The 25,545-nt window shown below is 40.7% G+C and overlaps 2 protein-coding genes across 13 annotated transcripts in view; one reads left to right on the top strand and one right to left on the bottom strand.

The window, feature by feature from the left end:
• Positions 1-13,502: 13,502 nt before the first annotated feature.
• On the bottom strand, positions 13,503-20,095 carry SBDS (SBDS ribosome maturation factor). Its single transcript, XM_008531056.2, has 5 exons — positions 19,037-20,095; positions 18,256-18,385; positions 17,551-17,751; positions 16,123-16,287; positions 13,503-15,168 (listed from the first exon to the last, which is right to left on the bottom strand). Exons 1-5 carry the CDS (start codon positions 19,162-19,164, stop codon positions 15,040-15,042), a joined length of 753 nt encoding a protein of 250 aa, XP_008529278.1. The 5' UTR covers positions 19,165-20,095; the 3' UTR covers positions 13,503-15,039.
• LOC103558201 (S-adenosyl-L-methionine-dependent tRNA 4-demethylwyosine synthase TYW1) overlaps positions 19,924-25,545 on the top strand; it is a 214,454-nt gene continuing 208,832 nt past the window's right edge. For 5 of the 12 annotated variants that reach the window (XR_011524725.1, XM_070567824.1, XM_070567823.1 and 2 more), the window contains exons 1-3: positions 20,084-20,250; positions 21,074-21,201; positions 21,780-21,968. Coding sequence is in view for 10 of the 12 variants with exons in the window: in XM_070567824.1 (XP_070423925.1) it covers positions 20,247-20,250; positions 21,074-21,201; positions 21,780-21,968 (321 nt within the window). In the remaining 2 variants the exon portion in view is untranslated. Of the gene's footprint in view, positions 20,251-21,073; positions 21,202-21,779; positions 21,969-25,545 lie in introns of all 12 variants that reach the window. The other 7 variants (XR_011524726.1, XM_008531059.2, XM_070567822.1 and 4 more) reach the window with 4 other exon arrangements.

Here is a 25,545-nt window from a genome sequence, read left to right as displayed (position 1 = left end):
CACTATAATGGGAACTCCCAGTTTCCTCCAGTGGACTCTTGGTTTATAACAAACCCTTCTAACTTCATAAGAGAATGGTCCTTTCCTTTGTTTCTCTGACTTGACTATAGTTCATCACAGACCGAATGTCCCAAATTATAATCCTTTGCTATTCCTGGATAAACCCATTTTGCTGGTAAATAACTGGCTGTTTATTTGTTCCAGGTCATCGATGTCCTAAGGCAGAGAGTTGGATAAGAGGTGAATAGCTGCACGTTCTGCACGTCACAGGTGCTGCAAGTGTCTATTGGAAATCACAATTTCTTTATGAGGAAGAGGAACGCAGACTCCATTGAGATGCAGCAAATAAAAACACAGGCCAAGAAAATGAAGGTTCAGAAAGAAGTGAGTTAATTCTCTTTAGAAAATCTATGTTTTGCACTAGACTGTGTCTCTTCACCCTTTGCTTGCTATTCCTGAAGGAGAAGGGCCAATTTTAAAAACTGAAATGTCTTCTGAAATGTTAAATGTCTTCCCACTCGGAAACCTACTCTAACACAGCAGTTTACCTTGAAGATACTTCCTTTCTTCTAATGGCCTGGTAATAATTTTTGGCCAAAAGTAACACAGTATGACTATGTAGAAACAAAATGATGGAAGCCCTGTGTTTTAAAAAGGAAAACAGCAGATCAGAAATATGGGTCTCCCTTTAAGAAGGGAATCATCTTTAAAGAAAAGGAAATTCTGAATCATGTCATTTTGACCCCAATGTGCTTGTTCATTCAGATGCTGTGCTGTAAAATGACTTAGTTTGTGCTAAGAAAATGAAATCTACAAGCTTCTAAACTCTACCAAGAGCTTGGGCTAGCCGATAATTTAATTTCAAGAGAGGGTCCCAAGTAAGACCAAACTTAATTATGTTCTGTGGTTTCCTCTGTTGTGTTTCCTTCCATCTAATGTAAAGAGATAAAGGCTCTTACTGTCAAATTGTTTTAGCACAGAGCTTTATAGAATTTTAAACATTTAAATAAAGTCTTATGAAAGTCAAAGTTTTCAAAAAGTGTTTTAGATAATTGTAGAAAGACACAGTAGTTGACTAGGGCAGTAAATGATGATGGTTCCCTATTCATTGATATTAAATGGACATTCTAAATGAAAACTTTTTGCCCTGCCTTTCTGGGTTTTTCATCTGCAAAAAACTATAAAAACCCCAGAGTAGCTTTTAGTTCCAAGAGTACTGTTATAATTAACAGCTTCTCTTTTGCAGATAGTTACAAGTTTAGATCAAATCAAAGTGTTTCTGACAGTTTCAAAACCCAACCCAATAGGGAGTTAGATTGTCATAACCTATGAGGAAACAGGAGATGGATGCATGGTCCAAGTGACATTGACTGAGTCATCCATTGACTTATCAAGTGCTTACCACGCTAAGCCCTGTCCTCTCTGGAGCCTCAGTTAGCAGAGGCATTGTGGTGATTACCAGAACAGAGAGAGACCTGCCTCTTGGACACGTCCATATCCTTGTTTGTGTCTGATCCTCACGTCCACTCTATAGGGTGGGCACATTTTATCGGCTAGAAGTCTGAGGTTCAAGCTATGGCTCACCTCTGGCCACAGTCCATCAACGTCTATCTAAAAGAGGCGGGAAACTTACCTACCCTCTGTTTCTACAATAGCACAGAACTTGGCCGTCACTCAAATTCAAGACATGAGGCCCATCTGCAAGTGCCTTTCTGTCACAGAAGGCAATGCAGCACACGTTGTGGAAGTGCAGTCTGACTGAGCTTGACTCGGTTCCACCTGGGCTACTGATCTGTGGTATGAAGGGGTACCAATTCTGCAATGCCCTCGCTCTCATTGACTTGGTAGCTGGAACGTCAGAGGTCCAGAAGCAGCTTGGGGAAGATGTGGAGAGAGCCTGAGACCAGTTGGACAGACAGCTCTTCTAGGTGGAAGCTGAAACCCAGCAGACCAAGAAGGCTTCCATGAGTGACAGCTCCTCCCTCCCAATGTCACTCCTCCTCTGAGATGCAAAGTACCTGCGATACTGCTGATTGAGAGCCTTAGAGGTAACCTCTTGCTTTTGGCCAAAGGGGAAGTCCCCAGTCCCATCAGGGACATTTCTCCAACTTCCCCTGAAATACTCTGTGTTTCACCCATCAAAAACCCATTGAAGAAAATGGTTTGGCAGTTCCTCAATGAATTAAATATAGAATTATCACAGGACCCAGTGTATTAGTTTGCTCAGGCTGCCATAACAAAGTACCAGAGACCGAGTTGCTTAAACAACAGAAATGTATTTTCTCATAGTCTGGAGCCTAGAAGTCCAAGATCGCGGTGTTGGCAGGGTTGGTTTCTTCTGAGGCCTCTCTCCTTGGCTTGTAGATAGCCACCTTCTCCCTGTGTCCTCATGGTCTTCCTTCTATACCTGTCTGTGTCCAAATTTCCTCTTTTTATAAGGACAGTCCTATTGGATTAGGGCCCACTCTAATGAACTTATTTTAACCTAATTACTTCTTTAAAGACCCTATCTCCAAATACAGTCACATGCTGAGGGACTAGGGGTTAGGACTTCAATCACGCATTTTTTGGGGGACACAATTCAGTTCATAACACCCAGTAATTCCACCCCTAGGTATACACCTAAAAGAACTGAAAATAGATGGTCAAACAAAAACTTGTATATGAATGTTTGTGGCAGTACTATTCAGAATAGCCAAAAGGAGGAAACAACCCAAATGTCCATCAACTGATGAATGGACAAACAAAATGTGGTCTATCCATAGAATGGAATATGCAGCCACAAAAAGGAATGAACTACTGATATCTGCTACAATGTGGATGAACACTGAAAACATTATGCTATGCAAAAGAAGTCAGATATGAAAGGCCACATATTACATGATTCCCTTATATGAAATATCTACAACAGGCAAATGCATAGAGACAGTACATTAGTGGTTTCCAGGAGCCGGAAGTGGGGGGAGAGGATGACTGTTAATGGGTACAGGGTTTCCTCTTGGGATGATGAAAATTTCTGGAACTAGATATGGTGATAGTTGTATAACATAGTATTTAATGTACTTAATGTCACTAAGTTGTACACTTTAAAATGGCTAAAATGGTAAAATTTATGTTATTTGTACTTTACCACACATAGGAAAAAGACCATGGAAGATTATGGCCGGACATGTGGCCTGGTGTCCTTAGCGTCCCCCTAAATGCTGGCATCTCACTCTTTTCTCCCTTGTTCTGAGGCAGGATTGCAGACTCAAAGCCCTCTGCTTCTTCTGTCTCCTCCAAAGAGGACTAGCCAAAACCACTTCTCAGTCATCCTCTTCACCTCCTGGTTGGGTCTTATGTGTCCAATAAAATCTTTCCTCTTTTGCCTCTCAAGTTTAGAACTAAATAACAGATAGACCTGGAGATCAAAAATCAGATTCGTACCTGAGAGAGGTCGTAGTCGAGGACCCAGCTTAGCCAGGCTCTTCAACTCTTCCCGCATTACAGGCTCTCCAGACTTGGTCAGCCTTGGATCAGCTAAGCTTGCCACATGTATGACCCATGAGGGGCGCACCTGTCACTGGGCAGGCAGATCTGAAGGAGAGGGGCCAACCCTCCTCCTCAACTCACCAGCTACGTATTCCCTCATCCCTCTGGGGAGGAGTGAGAAAGGCTGGAAATGTTCCCGCAACACTTTTCTCTGGAAAGAGCATGAAAGTTCCCTCCCTCTGTGGAAGCAGAGGAGGAAGATATGAGTGCTCCTCACCCTACATACCTTTCCTCCTCTCCCCACCTTACTCAATTGCTATTCACAGTGAATGCTCTAGAGAAGTTTGATTGTTTCTAGGCCTTCCTTCTCTTAATATTTAAGGAAACTGGACAGAAAATGAGCCCTAATTTTTTGCCTTTAACACAGCCTCCATTTAGCAGAGCAGTGGCTCTTAAACTTGAGTGTGCATCAGAATCCCCCAGAGGGCAGGTTAAAAGGCAGATTCCTGGCCCTAACTCTAGAATTTCTGATTCAGGTGATCTGGGTTGGGGCCTGAGAATGTGCATACCTAATAAATTTCCAGGTGATGCTGCTACTGGGGGTTGCTCCGGACACGCACCAGGTCTATTGCCTCAGCTGGACTCCCAGGAGGCAGTGGAGCTGCTGGCAGAATGTGGCTGAGGCTGAGAGCATGGCTGAGACTGAGCAGAAGTGATGGCTCCTGGAGCTTACCACTCTGAAAACCAAGGAGGGATGGGGCTGGTTGAGAAGAAACTGCGGGGGGCTGAGAGCGCACTGACGAACCTGGTCAAGGGTCTGATCACAGGTGAGGGAAAAGGCCTGTCAGCTTCTGCCCTGGTTGTCACCTGTGGCAGGAGCTGCAGCAGGTGGAGGCTCAAGAAGCCCCGTGAGGTTGGAATCTTCTGTAGCCCATCTCACCTGGGAGTGCCGGTGACATCTGTGAGGCAGGGTTCCTACTTCCTTGGCCTTAGAAAATTTATCTAGACACTGACACACTTTACTGTGATTTTCTATCTTGATGTACTTTCAAATTTACAGAAAAATTGCCAGAATAGCACAAAGAACTGTATATCTTTGGCCCACTTGCTTTATCTGAGTGTATGTGTGTGTGTGTGTGTGCATAGTGCATAATTTTTCTGAACCATTTCAGTAATTGGCATCATCCCCCTTTGCTCCAAGGATTTCTGTGAGTATTTCCTACGAATAAGGGCATTGTCTTACATAACCACAGCACAACACTTAAACTGAGGAAATTGAACATTGATACAAAACTGTTATCTACTCTATAGCCCATATTAAAATTCTGTGAGATGGCCCCATAACGTTGTTTACAGCTTTTCTCTTCTGGGATCCAGTCCGCCACCACACATTGCATCCAGTTTTCCTGTCTCTACCAACTCCTTTGATCAGAACACTCCCTGAGCCTTCGCCATTTTTGATTTTGTGTGACAAACTTGCAATGGAATGAAATGGTATTTGATTTTCAGGGCTCTTTCTCTTTGCCTGGGGACTGCTGTTGCTGTTGTTGCTGTCATAGTCTTGTGGGGTTGGGATGTTCCTGAGTCCTAACGTACCTTTTTCTTAGACATTTATCTGAGATGTGGTTGGTGAGGGGTGGAGACCTTGTCTTGGCATTACCCTCCAACCAGCTGGATTGAAAAATCCAGGCCACACTTTTGGACTCCTTTGGTTACTAGCCATGTTGATGTGGATTTGAATCTTGAAGCGAATTACACCAGACTCCAAAGGATGGGAGTGGGAAGTTATCTGAGTCCAAGAGGCTTGAAGACCTGTCAGGTTGCATCAGTGGGAAAGTGGGCAGTGGGAGGAGTTAGAGAGAAGGCAAGGCCAAACCAGGGGTGGCTCCTGTCAGCTGGCTCCACATTGTCTGCAGTGCACATGTGCCCATGCTCTGGCTGCATGGAGTCTCTGGGCCAGGACCAGGGGCCTGCCCTGTTCAGTGGGCACCAGACCAGTGAGCCTGGGATGAGGCCCCCTCTGAACAAGAACTGCTGGGCTGTGTTTCCGCTTCATTTCAGGCATGTTGTCTTTGAACAGAACCAAAGAAGCTCATCTTCTGAGACAAGACCTACAAAAAGCCAGAGAAGCTGAAAGAAGAGCCACATGGAGTTACTGGCCTGTGGGTTTGGTATTCTGCCCTGGGCCCTGGGCTCACTCCCTGCACTGCTTTAAGCACATCACATATATGACCTCATTTCACCCTCATCTCTTTGAGGTTGCTGATATTGATCCCCACCCGTTTCACAAACAAGGAAGTGAGCACAGTAAAGGTCCTCCCCTTTCCCCTGGCTCCCTGCCAGATCTGGACCCAGAAGCTGGTCTTGGTGGCAAAGGCAACAGCGTCCAGTTTCTCCTCAGCCTGCCTCCTCTCCCACTTGCTCTGCTGAAGGGAAGGAACGGAGCAAGAATCGTACAGGGAGTGAAGAGGGTTTACTTGACTGCACAGTTGTTACAAGACCTCAGTATCTCCTGCTGGTGGCAGATCCTGAGTGTTGGCTCACTGTACTGTCGGGTGCTTTTGTGGGTCTTCTGCTCACCACCCTGTGGGGTTCCTAATGCATAGTGCCCTTATGCAAGTCCCCCTCAGCTGGCAGGGTCCAGCTTCCTTCTCAGCTTTGCTTCTGGCAGTTGGTGGTACCTAGCTCTTGGGTGGGGTCTTTGCAGATGGTTTGGGTCAACATCCTTTTGAGCTTCCTTGGTGTCCACTCTGGCCCAAGGGAACACCCACCCTTGCCCCACCCTGAGTGGGAGAGCACCTTGCTCAACTAAATTTCTCCCTCTCTGCTCTGCTCTCAGCTTTTCGCCTTTTGGCTTTTTGAGACAAGAGGCAAGCATCAGTGTCTGTGTCCTTAAAGTTCCAAGGGACACACCTCAAAGTTCTGCAAGTCCCTTTGGCTTTTATTCATAAGTCAGCATGTTCTGTGTGGATGGGTCCTGCGTGGATGGCTGGCATTTCTCTGTAGAATGAGCAATTTGGAGATACTGTGAGTCTAATTTTGAAGTCCTGTTAGGCAGTGATGTCATTGAAACCTCACCCTGTGAGATAGATGAGGTATTTTTCTCCATTTTAAAGGTGAGGCATCTGAGCATCAGATAGAGCATGTACGAGGTTGGATTTGGGAGATATGGGCCTAAAGAGACTCTCCTTGGAGATCTAAAGACAGAGGCAGAGTTTTGCAAAAGCCATTTGTCATGCAACGGACCTGTTAGGAGTTGACCTCTGAAGTCTTGGGTCTCAGGGCAGGAAGGGTTAGGAACACTAATCACATGGTTTGCCCGTTGGGTAGGTCTGGTGTAAAAATGCCTGGCTTTGAGTGCAGGTGCTCAGCTAGAGTGAGTGCACAGGTGTGGGACTCCCTCTGTGTCAATGTCAGAGGAGGAGAGAGGAACGGAGGGGAAGATACTTTGTTAAAGTATCACTTCTAAAGCCAAAGGACAATGGAAAAACCATAATCCTTCCCAAAAGCTTTTGCTCATTATCTGGGATGATGTCACACAGAGCAGTGTTTTCAAACTGCGGGTCATGGCCTGCATGAAAAAACAATAAAAAAAGAAAAAAGAAAACTAATAAAATAGACAATAGGCACATTGTATGCAGCAAGGGTATTTTTTTCTGGGAAAAACCTGCATCTTAAGGATATATGTACACATATGCTGGGTCATGATGGAAAATGGAAAATGATGTAAAATGGGTTGCTCCCAAAATGTTTGCATATGATGCCCTGCTCATTTGCCCATCTGTGGTTTACTACACACTAGGGATTATTTGGAAACAGGCAAAACATTTGAAGACTGATTAAAAGAGCTTAAATCTGAGATCCATGCCATGAGACTCAAGGACAAAAAAATGGGACAGTTGTTTCACTAGCACCAAGTCCCTGGGCCCCAGGACCCAGCCTAGGAGGAGAAGTACATGGACAAAAGTTGGGGCCAACATATTTTGTCTGCCCCAGGGAGATGAACTAAGGCAAGAAGTAACCGCTATGCTTGAAACCCTCCTATCTTCTCTCTTCATCGGGAGCCTCCACCCGTTCCTGTCTCTGCTTTTGTTTGTTTTAAATCCTCCTCATGCTTCCCTGCCCGCTGTCCTAAGTAGCTACTAAATCAAATGCTTCCTTAGTGCCTGAGGAAGGTGGGAGACCACAACGTGGAACAACTCATTCATAGCTCTTAGGGTCAGGGTTGCCTGGTAAGGTCCTCATTACGTGAGTGACAGAGTTTAAGACCTCAAGTTCCCAGAACTAGGGAAGTCTCCCACAATTTCCAAAGGGCAGAGCAGAAGACATCCTTGAAAATGAACCTTGATGAGAATAAAGATTGAATGTTAATTTAAATTTACCAAAAAGTTTATTAAAGAAAATTCTTTTTGTGGTGAATCATTTTATTCCATGAAGAGTTGTCCCCCTCCAATTTATTTTTATAAATTGAACGTTTTCATGATTTAATTTCCTTAAAATTTGAGTCCAGTAGTATTCAAGACACGACAGTTTAAAAATTAGTATTTTCTTTTGTATTTCTGAGGTGTCTGTTGTAATTTCTCCTCTTTCATTTCTGATTTTTATTTATTTGAGCCTTCTCTCTTTTTTTCTTGGCAAGGCTAGCTAAAGGTTTGTCAATTTTGTTTATCTTTTCAAAAAACCAGCTCTTGGTTTCATTGATTTTTTTTTAGTCACTATTTCATTTACTTCTGCTCTGATTTTTATTTCTTATTTTTATTTCTTACACTTTTGAAAATCTGTTACTTTTTAATTTCAAAAGTAATCACACTGCCTGTGATACACCTGTGTAAGAGTCAGATGTGTCTTTCCACAGATTCCCCCATGCTCTTTCAAATAGACATCAATCTATACATACATATTTAGGGGTTTTTCTCTGAAAAAGGTACAAAAATAGGATCATAGCATAATACATTACTCCATGATTTGCTTCCCTCTCCCACCGCCTCCCACCTGCCTCCACTGTTTATTATCATGGATATTATGGAATATTACACGGGACACAGGTAAATATGTCTTATTTATAAAAACTACTTATTATTTTACAATAAGGAGGTATCTCAACTTATTTAACTATTTGCTATGGATGGTTATTTTCAGTTCTCACTATTACAAGCAGAAAACATCATTGTATGTATATCCTTAGAATTTAGGTAATTTTATTTCTGGAGGATAGATACCTAAACGTAAGATTTCTATATCAAAAGGTATACATATTTAAAATTTTTAAAATACCACCAGATTGCTTTCTTAAAAGGTTGTCACAACCTATACTTCAGTAAATGCATGAAAGGGTCTATACTGCCACATCCTTGCCAATGTCAGAATTATTTTTTTTACCTTTTCTTCAATATGATGGACAGAAAATGATTTCTCATTATTTTGCATTTTTCTGAGAGAAGCTGACTCTCGTTTTGCAGATTTTAAAATTCATGTATGCCTTGTTCCAGAGCTTGGGGGTGAGCAGAAGACCTTTTTATTGGTTTGTCTCACCTTGTTCATATCCTGCCTATCTTACATGCTGCACGTATTTTCTTCCAGCCATATTTTCTTTAAACTTTCTTGAAGTGTCTTTTGTCATTCAGAAATCTCACCTTTTTATGTAGCTAAATCTCTTAGTAACTTCCTTTATAATTTCTAGGTTTCTATTTTCCTTAAGAAAGCCTCTTTTCCTGTTAGGTTAACTATTTTCCTATATTTTCTAACACTCGCACAGTTTAATGTTACACTTCGTTCTTTAATTCATGTAAAGTTAATTTTCTCCCTGTTATGACGTAGGAGCCTGCGTTAGATACACAGCCAATCACCCCGATGTCGTTTAGCAAATCAACCATTTTTTGCTCATCATATTGAAATATCCATAATCTTTAGTTTCTATTTCTGGCACAACACATTACCACAAGCTTAGCAGTTTCCAATGCACAAACTTGTTACCTCACCGTTTAGTGCATCTCCCTGGGCTAAAACCAAATGGTGGGCAGGGCTACGTTCTGTCCTGGGGGCTCCAGGAGAGAACGTTTCCTTACTCTTTCAGGTTGTTGGTAAAGAATTTAGCTCCTTTCAGGTCTGCATTTCCTTGGCTGTCAGCGGTGGGTCGTTCACAGCTTCCGGAGGCTGCCTGTGCTCTCTGGCTCAGGGTCCACTCCTCCATCTTCACTGCCAGCAACGGCGGGTCAAGTACCTCTCATGCTTTAAATCTCTCCTGCCCCTTCTACTGTTTCATCTTTCTGGACCAGTTGTTCTGCTTTGTGGGTCCATTTTTAAAGGCTCATGTGATCACACTGCAACCACCTGGATAATCCAGGATAATCTCCCAATTTTAAGGTAACTTTAAGTCCATCTGCAACATTTCTTTTGCTAGGTATGAAAATATATTCAGGGGTTCCAGAGAGTAGAGCATGGCCATCTTTTGAGTGAGTGGGTGGGTGGAGGCATTATTCTGCCTACCAGAGCTGCATTTATCACATATTACGTTTTCATCTATTTTGGGTCTTGGGCGCACATCTCCGGGCTCTGTTCTGTTACATTGATTGATTTGTCTATTCTGTGCCAATTCTATATTGCCTTGATCATAGTGTCATAGTGGCTTTACAGAAAGTTTTATTATTTGGTAAGACAATTTCCTCTTTTTTTTTTTTTTGAGGAAGATCAGCCCTGAGCTAACTGCTGCCAATCCTCCTCTTTTTGCTGAGGAAGGCTGGCTCTGAGCTAACATCCATGCCCATCTTCCTCTACTTTATATGTGGGACACCTACCACAGCATGGCTTGCCAAGCGGTGCCACGTCCGCACGTGGGATCCAAACCAGCGAACCCCAGGCCGCCAAAGTGGAACGTGCGCACTTAACTGCTGTGCCACCGGGCTGGCACCAAGACAATTTCCTCTTGATTAATCTTTTTCAAAATTGTCTGGGCAGTCTTTTTTTTTGAGGAAGATTAGCCCTCAGCTAACACCTGTCACCAATCATCCTTCTGTTTTTTTGCTGAGGAAGACTGGCCCTGAGCTAACATCCATGCCCATCTTCCTCTACTTTAAATGTGGGATGCCTGCCACAGTGTGGCTTGACAAGCAGTGTGTAGGTCAACACCCGGGATCCAAATCGGTGAACCCTGGGCCACTGAAGTGGAACGTGCAAACAATCACTGCGCCACTGGGTTGGCCCTGGGCAGTCTTTATCCAGGCTTTCTTCCAGACTCTTAACGTCAGCCAAAGTGATTTTGTAGTAATTTTGGAGTTGCTCTAGCAGGCAGTTGGGAGAGCAATGATTTTATTAAAAATTTCTAAACATTTTATAAAAAATTCTTATGCTAAACATTTTATTAAAAACTTTTATGCAGGCCTGACCCAGCGCTGTAGTGGTTAAGTGTGCATGCTCTGCTTTGGCGGCCCAGGGTTCACAGGTTCTGATCCCCAGGCTCAGACCTAGCACTGCTTGTCAAGCCATGCTGTGGTAGCATCCCACACAAAATAGATGAAGACGGGCACAGATGTTAGCTCAGCAACAATATTCCTCAAGCAAAAAGAGGAAGATTGGCAATAGATGTTAGCTCAGGGCCAATCTTCCCCACAAAAAACAAAGAAAACCTTTTATGCTATTGCTTTCATAAACATAAACTTTGGGACTACTGTTGAGAAGGATTTTGGAGTTTGGGGATAAACATTTTATTAAGAACTAGTGGGCTTCCCCAGGGTGCTTGGGGGATGAACTATTGTAAATAAATCTCTGGCCCTCTGACACAGGAACACACTATGTTGCTCCTGTGAGGAGCGGCTTTGTGGTACATCAAACGATCATGATTGACCGCCCTTGTGACTTTGGGTTGAGGGTTCATAATCTCCAGCAGTTTGTCTTTTCTTCCATGGTCACTTAATACCAGAGGCTCACGCAGCTTTCCTGATGAAAATCATAATGTCCTCTTTCTAACCAGTTCCCACTCTCTGGAAGATGTCTGTGTCTCTGAGAGGGGCCCCCAAAGTGAGTTTCATGGATATTTAAAGTTATACCCTCCATATCTGGAAAAGATCCATCTAGCTGCTCTTGCTTGATTTGGCAACATAATAATTTTATTTACATAGTTGTAATGTCCATACTGTTTTTAACTTCAAAGCAAAATCAAAATTGCCGTGATAAGTCCTTTTTTAAATAATATTACATACTATTATGAAACCTTAATTATGGCAGCATATTCAGTAAAACAGCTGAACTCCTGAACAATCACCATATGTCTCTGAGAAAATCAGGCAGTTATCAATCAAGCTTCACGCAATTCTCTCTTTACACAAATTTCATTAACAAATGCTTTCTTTACTATTGCCTCTTGTCACGCCAATGTATGTCCAAAACCTTTCTATGGTCTGCCAAGTTTTAATTTTCAATTCACAAACTATTTTACCTTAATTACATGCAAGATTCCTAGTCTTGATCTATTCTCTCTGCCTGATAGTAAGAAATAAGCCTGTGGCTCTTTTCCCTTGTAAAGCATGTCAGCTATGCTTGTCCACCACAGGAAAAGTGCCACTCATGAGTCTTCTGGGAGTCAAGTGGCTTGCCAAATAGAAAAATCTCCTGAGATGTGAATGGTATTGAGTGTAGGAGACACATCTACTCCTTTCTGCAGTAAAAATGACTCTGCTGTCTTCAATTTACCTCCATTCTCTGCCAACTGAAAATCTGTAGAAACTCAACTAGGAATTGGTGAAATGGATGACGCTTCTGGGGGTGTTTGGAAGGAGCCCTGGGCAATTCAACCAAGTGTGCTCAGTTTTGCGAAACTGTTCCTGGGTAGAAGCTGGAATAGTCAAGCTGATAAAGATTCGGGTCAGGATTATCCTTAACCTCAGAATTGATGCTGTAAAATTACATTTAGACCCTTATGTTCTAAGTACCAACATGGATATATACGTGATGAAAATCAATGGCCTTCATCATCTCAGCCATTAAATGATGTTAGTGGCAAACTATGTATCCACAACCACCTCCATCTTACAGCAGCAGAAAAATATTTTCAAATAATCAATACCTTGAATTTCAGTAATCTAAGAGCAGGCACACAAAAAACTATAAAGGTAATAAGGAATGTCACTGCTACCAAAATCATAGGGACTTCATGACGTAGGCTCGATAGTAGCATGCAGGTTAAAATCGTGTGTGTGGTTATTGCTTATAGCAATGAGTGCTACCCAATTTCCTCCCATCACAGCCCATGGAATATGATGTGTCTGACACCCTGGGGCAAACATGAGAGACTGCTTGCAGGCAAAGACAAATGCTCTGAGGGCTGAGGGATCTGAGCAGACCAGAAACCACCAAGTGGCTACACCAGCATGTGTTCAGCATGAAGGGTGGGAATCTCTGGCTTAGGTGACAAAACCTCTATTCCAGCTTTAATGATGGATATGAAAAAGTCATTAGCCAGTCAAATTTGTCATCACCCATCCTCACTTCTGATGGCATGGGCCCTCATTTGAGATAGCACGTTTATTACTCCACAGACATTTATTCCAAATCTACTAGGTCCAAACCATGGTGGGATGCACACAAATGGCTAATCTCCTGCCTGGAGGAGCTCACAATCTAGCATGCCAGACAGGTATGAAGGCAGCTCCCTATAATACAAGGTAGGGTGAAATCGAGGCCTATGAGAAAACTTCAAAGTGGACGGGCTTCCATAGGCTGGAGCAAATCACTGTGCATGGGTACAAGAGAAGCTTCACAGGAAAGAGCTGTGCTCACAGAAAAGGGTTAATTCTGAAACGTCACTCTGACCCAAAGTACACAATACAGCTTGCACTGAATAAGCAAAATGAACACATCAATCCTTAAAACAATCCAACCCAGTATTCAGGAATTGACAACAGTGTACACCTGAAATTACACGTTACAAACCATTATAATCCCAATAAAATTACTTGAAAAAAATAATCCATCTAGTAGGGGTACTGGGAAGATGATCGCACACCTAAATTAACTACTTTTGAGTAATGAGATTAATATAAGGTAAAATTTTTTTATTTTTTATAGGTTCAGATGTTTACTCACATGTGATTGACATTTGACATTTCTTGAAGTTGCAGCTTTTTAGAAGAGATGAATAATGAGAATGAGAAAACGTAAAGCAAAGTCGTAGTGTTTATCTTTTCCTATTCAAGATGCACCTTTTGAACATCTTTAGTAATTAGGACTTTCAACTTGAAACATTGTTTTAACTGTTTAAGATGGAAATAAAGTTTAAGCTGGAAATAAACTACATTGGTTAAAATTATTTCCTGAGACTTCAAGTTTGGATCATCTTTATAAAACAACAAACTTGCATAAAGTAAAACGGAATCAATAAGGGAGTGATCTTAAGGACTATATCAAAACAGTAGTTCAATTTCAGTGTTAACACAAAGTGTGTGTTCCCAGGTTATCAGACAAGGATATTTCTTCTAACACTACAAGAAAAAATTTTGACTTCATAATTGAAGTTATTTTAAAATGGGAGCTTTCTGAGAACTTGTATTAGCAGTGAATTCTGCGTGCTTAAAACCAGTCAGGACCTGTTCAAGTTAAGAACTCTTTTTTCAATTAAAAACTTCTGTCCACAAAATACATCTGTATGTTTACTTTGAGTGAAACCCTAATTTATATTCTAGAATATCTCTTTTGAGGTTAAGATTTTAAAAAACTCACATGTTGTCCAAGTAAGTATTTACATACTAAAATAATTAAGTTCGATTACATCCCAAATCACGAAGATTTATCAGGTGTTTATCAGAACAGGCCCTGTTCTAGGTTCTCCTCATAATGACTTATTTAATCCTGCTAAGAAGTCTCCAACCCTACCAGACAAGAGGCAGAGACAAGAAAGGGAGTTAGGAAGCTGTCTAGAAACACAAGCCATAGTTTAATAAAAATAAAGAGTGGTTTTATTGGTTACATATAATTTCAGCTATATTAATATATACTATAAACTTTAAGAATTAGAAGTAAGTGACTATTTTTACCAATAATCATCTAGGTTATGGCAGCACGTTCAATGGATATTATTTAAGTCCTGCACAGCCATCATCTGTTTTTCAGAAAATCAGGAAGTCATCATCCAAGCTTTATGTTAGGCCATGATAAGTACCCCTAAACACACATTTCATTAAGTAGAAATAAGCTGTTATATGCTTTCTTTTTCACCAAATACTCCCATATTGTCATGCAGACATGAATATCTTATTGTACAAAATTTAAGTTTTTATCCACAAGAGTTGCATCTAATAACTTTTATGGTGGAAAGCTACAAAGGCCTGAGACAGCAACAAAATGCTACTCTGGACTTTGTATCTTGGATTTTTCATTTTTGCCTAAAACCCCACTTTATAATTAAAACTAAATTAATCCCACATTATAACTCTTATTTAGGAAAGTCTTTTTGTGCATATGTTTAACACAAAGATGGAAAACATCAAAGTTTGAGCAAGTATTTGGCAGACCAGAGAGTAAACAAAACTGGGAAATGAAAATGATTTAGTGTTTTATAGCTGAAGAGACTGATGAATATCATTCAAATTTCTCATCTCCTTCTTCCACATCTTTCAAATTGAGTACTTCCAAAGACCCTTTGCCTTTTGTTTCCTTTTTTATTAGCTCATCAATTTCTCTGAAGCAGCCCGGGTCAATGAGACACACCTGAAACATTTAACACAGCTCTTTACCACATGAAGATGAGCAATACAACAGCATGAACACAGCTTTAACTTCCTCTAAGACAAACACACGGCACTTTCTAGATATCTCTACTACCACAGTTCTGCAGTGCAAGAGAGAAGACCACGCACAGGCAGGAGACTAGGTCCTAGTCCAGCCTCTGTTCTTAATTATGCATGAAGGCTCCTGTTACAGGAATTAACCTCCCTATTTGAGGACTTATTCAGATTCCTCAGCTGTAAAATGAAGAGGCTGAACTACAAAACTATGGTCTTTTTCATACTAAAATTTAGCATTAAAACTTATAGTTCAATGAAATCACCTCTTTTTATCCACATTTGAAAGAAAAAAATTTGAAGGCCTATCTAGAAACTATGGGTAAAGTTTTGAAACAATTTTAGAACTTCAAAAACTGTCAGATGTGTTGTTTCACATCTAGAGTGGAATGTTCAACAATCCTCCAGAGCTCATTTATTTAAGAAGCTATGAAGCCTCAAAGACAAGACGGGAATTTGCAGACAGCTGAATTTATACTATGTCTGAAGCTGTGGGGTGAGAAGCCAAAGACACAATACTTTTGCTGCTTCTTTAAAATGTTCTGTGGTAAACGAGACTGACAAACTTTTAGTCCCATTTCTAATTTCCCCATAATAGAGGACTCACTGTAAAATATATTCTCTCATCTAAAACAAGCACAACCAACATAATTTTATCATGAATAATTTAAATAAAAAACAAAGAAACAAAAATTCTAAGTGTGCCTGACTACAATTTAGTTCTACTACTCAGACTTAACATTTTTACCTAATTCCAGGTGAGGTGTTTCTGGATACGTTTTACTGTTCATATCCTCTAAATGTTTATTACACATTTATGACTAGAGAATAAACTATTTCGGTAACAAGGAAGCAAAGAAATAAAAATATTAAACCTTACAATTTCTAACTGTTGACTGTAGTCTTCACTTTCTATAACCTTGATCAGTGGCTTGAGCTTTTCTTTCAGTTTTTTCCCTTCATTCACTGGAAGAATGAACCGAAGTCTCATGTGAGCACGTTCTATCTTCATTTTCTCCTTTAATTGCTTTATCACTTCCAAAGCCTATCAAAACAAAATTGCAAACATTTAGGATGTCTTTGCTTCTTCTGCTGACTTATCTCCTAAAATATTCAAAACAAAGCAGTTTCCATCTAGCTGGATTAGGCAATGGTTTCTTAGATATGACACAAAGAACACAAACCACCACAGAAAAATAGATAAACTGGACTTCAATTATAAATTTTTGTGCTTCAAAAAACTATCATGAAAGTGAAAAGACAACTCCTAAAATAGGAGAAAATATTGGCAAATCACACATTTGATAAGGCAGTAGTACCCAGAATATCTAAAGAACTCTTACAACTCAATAATGAAGAGAAAAATAGTCAATTAAAAAATAGTCAAAGGATCTGAAAAGTGATTTCTCCAAAGACAAAAGGTCAATAAGCACATGAAAATATGTTCAAATCACTAGTCTTTAGGGAAATGCAAATCAAAACCAGAATGATACCCCCAGGATGGCTATAATCAAAAAGGTGGACAATAAATATCGTCGAGGAGGTGGAAACACTGAATCCTCGTACACTGACTGTGGGAATGTCAAACGGTGCAGTTGTTCTGGAAAATGGTTTGGCAGTTCCTCAAAAGGTTAAATACAGTTACTATATGACCTAGCAATTCCATTCCTGGGTATAAAGAAATGGAAACATATGTACAATGGGATATCACTCAGTCCTAAAAGTCATGAAGTACAAACACAAGCCACAACATGGATCCTTGAAAGGGCCACATATTGTGTCATTCCGTTTATATAAATGTCCAGAATAGACATGTGCATAGAAACAGAAAGCAAATTTGTGGTTGCCAAGGACTTGTCAGAAGGGAGAATGAGCAGTGATTGCTAATGGGTACAGCGTTTCTTTTTGCATTGATGAAAATGTTCTCAAATTAGGTAGCAGGGAAGGTTGCAAAACCTTTCAATATGCTACCCAACTGTACACTTTAAAAGGGTGACTTTTATGGTATGTGAATTATGTATAAATAAAAAAATCTGAAAATTGGAATTAAAATTAAAAATCCAAGTTTTATCTTTAAAGGTTTGATTTAGATAGGAAGATGAAAGTCCTAGCATATTTGTGTTTAGTTAAAAAAATCCCATTACTCCTTTCTACAACCCCCATCCTCTCCCTCCCTTCTCTCCAAAACTTCCTACCCATTTGCTTCCAAGCAGTATCATTTCATTATTACAGACCGACTACTTTAATGCTTTCTTCAGAGAAAACTGATTTTCATGGATACTTTCTGATGACATTAAGGACCACTCACCTGCTGTTTTGTACTCTTGTTGGTTTTGACTGAATAGTGGATGTCCTTCATAGCTCTCTCAATAAGGATAACTGTGTATGGTCTCTTTGTTTCAGGGTTTACACATTTGTCAGCTACAATAGTTGCAATGTCCCTAAACATCTGCTCCAGCTGTGTGTGTCGTTCTTTATCTGATACTTGAACCTCTCCTTTAGTCAAAATCTAAAAAAAAACCCAACAAATTTAAGACAGCAATGTTTTTATTACACATTATTTGTTAACGAACCACAAGAATTAATAACTGAGAAGAAAATTAAATTCCATCCTCTCCAGCTACTGATATGCAGGTAATGATTTGAGCTTTGTCTAAAGAATGCACTGGATTATCTTGTGCTCCAAGATTTCGCTCATTTAGGGAGGGGGAAAAAGCAATCTTAGCAAAGGGTGTAAATGATGAAATACTTAGAAAGGAATTCTATTTTCAGGTATATTACATTAAAGATATATAAATGGACAAAATAAGGCAATTTAGCAGAAAATTTAAGTTCTGAAGTCTCTGGAAAAAAATATGCACATCCTGAATTATTAAAAAGTGATACGCACGTCAAATTATTGGGTGGTAACGGTTCACTCCAAAAAGTAATGTTTTAAAGTTTGACATACATATAAATACTTACACTACAAATGGATATTAGGGTCAATTATCCTGTGGCTGTTGCAACCCACCTGCTTACAGATTTCAGTCTGGTCGTCTGTTCCAAATGCACTGATGAGATCTTCTTTCTTTGCAACTTGGCCTTTAGAAACATTTACAAACACTGAGTGGGTCTGTAGAACTTCATCAAGGTCTTTTTCCCTTGGGAGGGCAGGAAAAAAGATCCTAAGTGAATACACTTGAAAGTTGGAAATTCATTCATATTTAAATACAAGATGGCAACACAGTAAATAGTAAGAAACAACAAATACTTCTAAATGACCCTCAGTGCTGAGGGAACATTTTCAAAACTCAGAACCAAATTTGTATTCGTATTTCCTCACTTGAGAAAAACCTCGTGGGAGTATGCATGAAACGCGGGGCGGGGGTGTGGTCGGGCTGCTGCCACGGAATACTGATCTCTAGAGGGCAGCAGTGAAGACACTACGCACTTTGCGGAAACTAACTGTGCTAAGATTTGTGACATCCAACGTACTCTATGGAAGTATTTGGAAGACTAGGCCCTTTGCCTTTATCAGTATTCTGTCAAAACGACTGAATATGGGGGTTTCTGGGCTGTAACTTTTATGATACCAACAAAGCAAAACCAAATCCCAAACCAACTAAACGAAAGATGAACGTTTGGTTTAGGCGCTAAGCTCGGGAAGGACAGTGACACCTCACGCACATAGCAAGAATAAATTTTCCATTTCCTTCCCATACAAGACCTCAGCCAGACCCACTGATTCGACGACCCGAGGTAGGCCACCTCGGAGGCTACCAGCTCCGGCCAGGGCCAGGAGGGTCACTCACACGCCGCTCCGCCAGCCGACGACCTTGTTTTTGTAGCAGGCGATTTCGAAGCGCTTCCCGGCGCGCTTCATCCGCACCACGGCCACATTGGTTAGGCGGATCTGGTTGGTGGGGGTGAAGATCGACATCGTGGCTGCTCACAGATCTTGGGTCGGGCGAACCAAGGTAGACCCGCGCCCCCGGCCTGGGGGCCGCCTGCGCTTCGCTGTAACGACCCGGCGGCGCGCGGCTCGGCAACGTCTGCAGAACGCCCGGTCCTGCGACTAACTCGGTCCGGGGCCGGCCGCCACAACACTCAATTAAGTTATTGCGCAGGCGTCAGGTACTGCGAAAACCGGGCGAAGAAAAGTGAGCAACAACGCCTGCGCATTGTGGTTTTTACGACATCGTTCCGCGCCGAGAACGGAGGCGCTCTTCCTGACGTAATTTACTTTGGCCAATGAGCTAGAGAGCTGTGATTGACTGAGTTGGTGTTTGCTGACCCGGTGGAAACACAGCGCCGGCGCCCCATAGTTCCGAGGCGTTAAGGGCTACACCCACTTTTATTCTGGAAAATTTTTAACACAAGACGTAGAAAAAAAAGTGCAGCGAACGCTCATGTACCTACCACCCCAACTCAATAATTAACATTCCGCCATTCTTGTTTCATTCTCCCTCATTTTTTTGTTATTTTAAAGCAAATCATAAGGTTTTAGCTTGAAATACTCCAGTCTGTACTCCTAACAGATACACCCAACATGATGAACCATAATCCCTTAATATCATCTAATAGCCAGTCCATAATCAAATTTCCCCTACATAATGCCTTTTTACAATCGATGTGTTTCAACAGACATCCAAAAGGGCTGACAGGTTGCACGTGGTTGATGACGCCCTTAGTTTCTTTTACAGCCCGCTTCTTTTCCCTTTTTACCCCGCTACCATGCCTGTCCTGACGGCCCCGACCCTTCCTCCTCTGAGCCAATCCGAGCGCGACCAGGAGCGCTCAGGCGTCCTCGCCCGGAGCTCTGGCGGTGCTTCCCTCTGGGCCCGCCTCCTTCCTCCTCTGAGCCAATCGGGACGGGCCTGCGAGTGGCATGGCTGCCTCCTGCTCCGCTTTGCGTGGGTTTACGGGTAAATCCGCGAGGCGGTAAACCTGCGCAGGCCGCCAGGTTTTTCAGGCCTGCGGTCCTAGTCTCCTGTCGGGCTCCGGGCCCGGGCTCTGAGGAGAATGGGTAAGGGCCCCGGCGGGCAAGGTTCGTGGGGCGGGAGGGGAGAAAACCGTTTTTCTGAGAACCTCTCCGGGCTCAGTGGTACCCTCGGGCCCTTCCTTCAGAGGTGGTTGCACTTGTTAGCACTCGACTGGTGCAGCTGGGGGCAGGGGAGGACTGATCTCTGCTTTTGATTGGCTTTTGCCTTTTGAGGCTAGGGGGTGAGTGTAGAACTATGCTTCTAACCTCAAAAGGCAGAGACAACTGCCCCTCCCCCCCTTATCCACGCGTGTTGGGGACTTTGGGTCCTTTCTAGGGTGGAGCGGCACCTTTAAGTCCCCAGTTTTACGCTTCGCCTTTTGAAATTGGGCACAGGTTCAACATTTGAGGCCAGGTCCATCCACATGTCCTTCCAAAAAATGGGGCATGAGGTCAATTATTTGAGAACACTTTACAAGTAGCCATAAGTCTTTAAAAATAAAATTAGAAAAAAGGGAATACATTTAAGTACTTTTTAAAGCTTTTCTTATGGAGCAAGCATAACAGAGCAAAATTAACTCCTAATTCCATATAAAGTGTTTTGACTTTATTCCCCTCTCTACCTTCCAAATGCTATATCGAAATGAAGTTACAATTTTATGTTCTTTTTTATTTTTCAGTTAGCATAGTCATTATGATAGTTTTATCACGTTACTGCATAGTGTATTATTTTTATTAGTTGATTATTGATAGACTTTTTCTCCCAGTTGTTGAATATGAAGGTTTTTTAAAAAAAATTCTTAAAATAGAGATGGATGTCTTTGTATATGTAGCTTTAAGTTACGTTTATGTATCATTTTAAATTTAGATCCTTCTTTGGATACATGGGACTTCTCACCTTTAATATCATTGTGGATACACAGGTTTTACATATATTGGGGCTTTGCCTTTGGCATCAGCCTTTGGATTTGTTTCCAGATTGTCATCAGGAAGCAGGTAAGTGGAGTTATTTTTTATAGGAGAGTGTTTAGACATCAGATTTTATAGAGAATTCATAGTACAGATTTTCTGAGAGTTTCAGGAAAATACAGAAAAGCTAAAAAGAACTTTTAAGTCACTCGTGTTTTTTCTCTAAAGTTTTTTGTAATGCCTAAAAAAATTTCTTCTCAGTTTTTAGAGAATAAGTTATTATCAACTAAGTTATTTACCGTTTCTTTGATGGGCTGTGTCTCATTCTTAAGATAGAGGAAGATTTGTAATGAAAAATTAAACTTTCATTAAAAAAATCTGTTTAGCACCTTTAAGTCGTAGTAGTCGTCTCTTTTCTTTCCACTAATTAAGAATCAGAAAATAGGTTCCTTCTGTTATTCCGCTAAGACATATTATGGGTGAAAGTATGTATAGTTTTATCCTGGAGGGAATGAGAATCATTATAGTCTTAAGAAATGTGGGTTCTGCCTTTAAAAGACCTAATTATATATACCAAGGGGTTAATGTTTGAGGAGAACAACCAGAGAGATTAAGAGAATAATAAAATGGGTCAGTGACTTTGCTAAGTTTCATCTCTCCCAAAGCTGGGAAAAGATTCAAATTTGATGGATTTTGTGCAATCGTCTATCCTCAAGGACAAGACCTCACAGGAGAAATCTCTTTCAAAAGCGACTCGGGATTTGGTGACAAATGGTTATATCTCTCTTCAAGAGAAGGAAGTCTTTGTGTCTGGAGTGAAGATTTTCTATGGTTCCCAGACTGGTACAGCAAAGGTAGGAACTTTATATGATGCTTTTTCTTGGGTTTCCTGATGTTTTCAGAAAATCCCTAGGAGCATCCTTTAGTAGTGAACTGAATTGGTCTTCTGATCTTCTTTAGTCTTCTTTTTTTCCCTTTTCCATCATACATTTTTCCTTTCTGGGATGGTGGGTGGGTTTTATCTCTTGTGCCCAATTCCACCTACTTGGTGGTATCTGATGGTCCCTGTCGTGAGGGCTCTTCGTTCTGAAGCTTGCTTCTTGCTTTAGCAGAATGGAGAGAGTTCTCAGTCTATTATTGACGCCTCTGGGGTTAGGGGTAGGGGACAGTGAAAAGAGAATGGCAGCACTAGTGTCCAGTATGGGCCCTGACTTTCAAAACTTCACACAGCTATTTAAGGAAACATTTTGATTTTTAACAGTGTTAAAAGTGTTGACAGTAGACATTGAATACTGTTTAAAGCAAATATACTCCACAGATATTTAGCTGAAAGATGCTTTCCATTCTTTAATTGTATCTAGATGCTGCTTGCTTCTTTGTTAGGAAGGTCACATCTATGTAGTGCTTTCTAGGAAGGAATTCTAAGGCTAACATGAAAATGAATTAAAAAAATCAAACTCCATTATTTTTGTAGAGCACTAAACAGGGTTCTACTGCCCCCTTGGGGATATTTTGTAGAATAGTACTTTTTAGGTTTTTGGTACTTCAGTGCAGGTTCTTTGTGCCACATCATAGTTTGAAAGTCACTTCTTATTAAGTTCAACCTTAAGCAGCAGAGGTGGGAAACCAGAAGAAAGGCAGAAAAGGCACCTAAGCAGCCAAAACAAAGTCCTTTTACGTTACTCATAAGAGTAATTCAGAGGCTCTTTGTGGTATGTTTTTTTTAAATCTTTTACATATATTCTTTTTTTTTTGAGGAAGATTAGCCCTGAGCTAACTGCTGCCAATCCTCCTCTTTTCGCTGAGTAAGATTGCCGTGAGCTAACATCCATGCCCATCTTCCTCTGCTTTATATGTGGGACGCCTGCCACAGCATGGCGTGCCAAGCGGTGCCATGTCCGCACCTGGGATCTGAACTGGCGAACCCCGGGCTGCCGAAGTGGAACGTGCGCACTTAACTGCTGTGCCACCAGGCCGGCCCTCTTTATGGTGTTTTTAAAATTTTTAAAAGATCAAATTAATACAGGTGTATGCAACAAATCCAGGTGTATGGAAGGTTCATGATGAAAAGTACTCTCCAGAGAACTTTTAACTATTTCTATTTTTAGTTTCTCTGATGGTTATTTCTTTAACTTGCTTATGCTGTGTTTCTAGATTTATCAAGATTACATAAAAGTTATTGATTCCTTTTATTAGTCAGTTAACGCAAACATTTCTCAAATCTCAGTGACTTAACATTGTTGCCCACATCACAGTTGATGAGTTAGATGGCCTGCCTTCTTAAAGCTATGCCATTGGAATTTCTTTCTTTTTTTTTTGTATACATCGTGAAATGGTCACCATAGTAAGTCTAGTTAATATGTGCCACCTTACATAGTTACAAAAATAATTTTTTTTCTTATAATGAGAACATTTAAGAGTTACTCTCCTAGGGACTTTCAAGTATGCACTACAGTATTGTTAACTGTCATCACCATGCTGTACGTTACATCTGCATAACTTATTTATTTTTTAACTGAAAGTTTGTACCTTTTGACCCCCTTCACCCATTTTGCTCACCCTCTGTCCTCCCCCCAATCTGTTCTCTGTATCTGTGAGCTTGGGTTTTTTGTTGTTTTTAGATTCCACATATAAGTGGGTATTTGTCTTTGTCCAACTTATTTCACTTAGCATAAGGTGATTAAGGTCCATCCATGTTGTTGAAAATGGCAAGATTTCTTTCCTTTTTTATGGCTGAATAATATTCCATTGTGCGCATGCGCGTGTGTGTATGTGTATTTTATTTATATATATATATATATATATATATAAAATATATACACATCTTCTTTATCTGTTCACTCTTCAGTGGACACTTAGGTTGCTTCTATGTCTGGGCTGTTGTGAATAATGCTGCAGTGAACATGGAGGTGCAGATATCTTTTCAAGTTAGTGTTTTTATTTTCTTCAGATATGTACTCAGAAGTGGAGTTGCTGGATCATATGGTAGTTCTATTTTTAATTTTTTGAGGAACCTTCAACTGTTTTCCACACTGGCTACACCAATTTGCATTCCCCCCAACAGTGTGCAAGGGTTCCCTTTTCTTCACATTCTTGCAAACACTTATTTCTTTTTGATGAGAGCCATTTTAACAGATGTGAGGTGATATCTCATTGTGGTTTTGGTTTGCATTTCCCTGATGATTAGAGATGTAGAGCGTCTGTTCCTGTACCTGTTGACCATCTGTATGTCTTCTTTGGAAAAATGTCTCTTCAGATCTTGTGCCTGTTTTTTAAGTGGCTTATTTATTTTTTGCTGTTGACTTATATGAGTTCTTTATAAATTTTGGCTATTAATTCCTTATCAGATATATGATTTGCAAATATTTTCTGCCATTCAGTAGGTTGCCTTTTCATTTTGTTGATGATTTTCTTTGCTGTATAGAAGCTTTTTAGTATGATACAGTCCCACTTGTTTTTGCTTTTGTTGCTTGAATTTTTTTATTCTGCTTTCACATTTGATTGATTTATATTTGGCTATAGAAGACTAGGTTCAAGTATTTTTCCTTACACCTTTGAACGAATTGCTTTATTATCTTCTAGGAGGTAGTGTTGCTGATGGGAAGGCTTGTCCTTGCATACTTTTGTAGATGACTTGGTTTTTTTCTTTCTGGAAGCTTTTTGAATCATTTCTTTGTTCTTTATGTTTGGAAACTAAGCGTGATGGTGTCTAAGTTGAATCTTTTTCCAACCATTGTGCTGGACACTTGGAATCTTTGTTTTGAAGATTTGTGTGCACTAGTTCTGCTAATATTTCTAGGCTAAATTTTTTTCCCTTCATTTTCTGTTCTTTCTGGGACTCCTGTTAGTTGAATGTTGGGCTTTTTGGATGGTCTTCTATGTCTCAGATCTTTTCTTTCATTCTTTTTACAACTTTTATTTTCCATTCTTATGTTCTTGGATTTCAATTCCAAACCGTTTTTTGAATGTCTTATTTTGGCTCTTATGTTTTTAATTGCAAAAATGCCATTTTGTTCAATTTTTATAGCATCTTGTTCATAATTTGAGAATCTGTCTTCATGAATTCCTTTTTCTGTTCCCTGATTTATCTGCTTTCTCAGTTTTTCTGCTGCTAGTGTTTCTCTTTCTTGCTGCTTGTTCTCATCATGTTCTTGGTGATCCATGGTTTTCTGTTTATAGTTAGGACAGAATGATGGGATAGGTGGTGTGGATTTTCTCTGTGACTGTGTGAACAGACTTGTTTTGTCTCACTGTAATTCTCACTGGATGCTCTGTGCAAGGTGGGTCAGGCATGCTCTGTGAGTTTTTGGTCCCACATCCCCCTCTCACTACCACCTAACAAGAGATTTTCACATGTTGAGGTAGATGGAGTAGCTATTCTGGTTCACAACTGATTCAGCTTGAACTGAAGAAGCCTGTCTCATGGCCCAA

Source organism: Equus przewalskii, chromosome 12 (assembly GCF_037783145.1).
Source record: "Equus przewalskii isolate Varuska chromosome 12, EquPr2, whole genome shotgun sequence".
Taxonomy (NCBI): domain Eukaryota; kingdom Metazoa; phylum Chordata; class Mammalia; order Perissodactyla; family Equidae; genus Equus; species Equus przewalskii.
The sequence above is the reverse complement of the archived record's forward strand: the minus strand, read 5'-3'. Positions and strand labels throughout refer to the sequence as shown.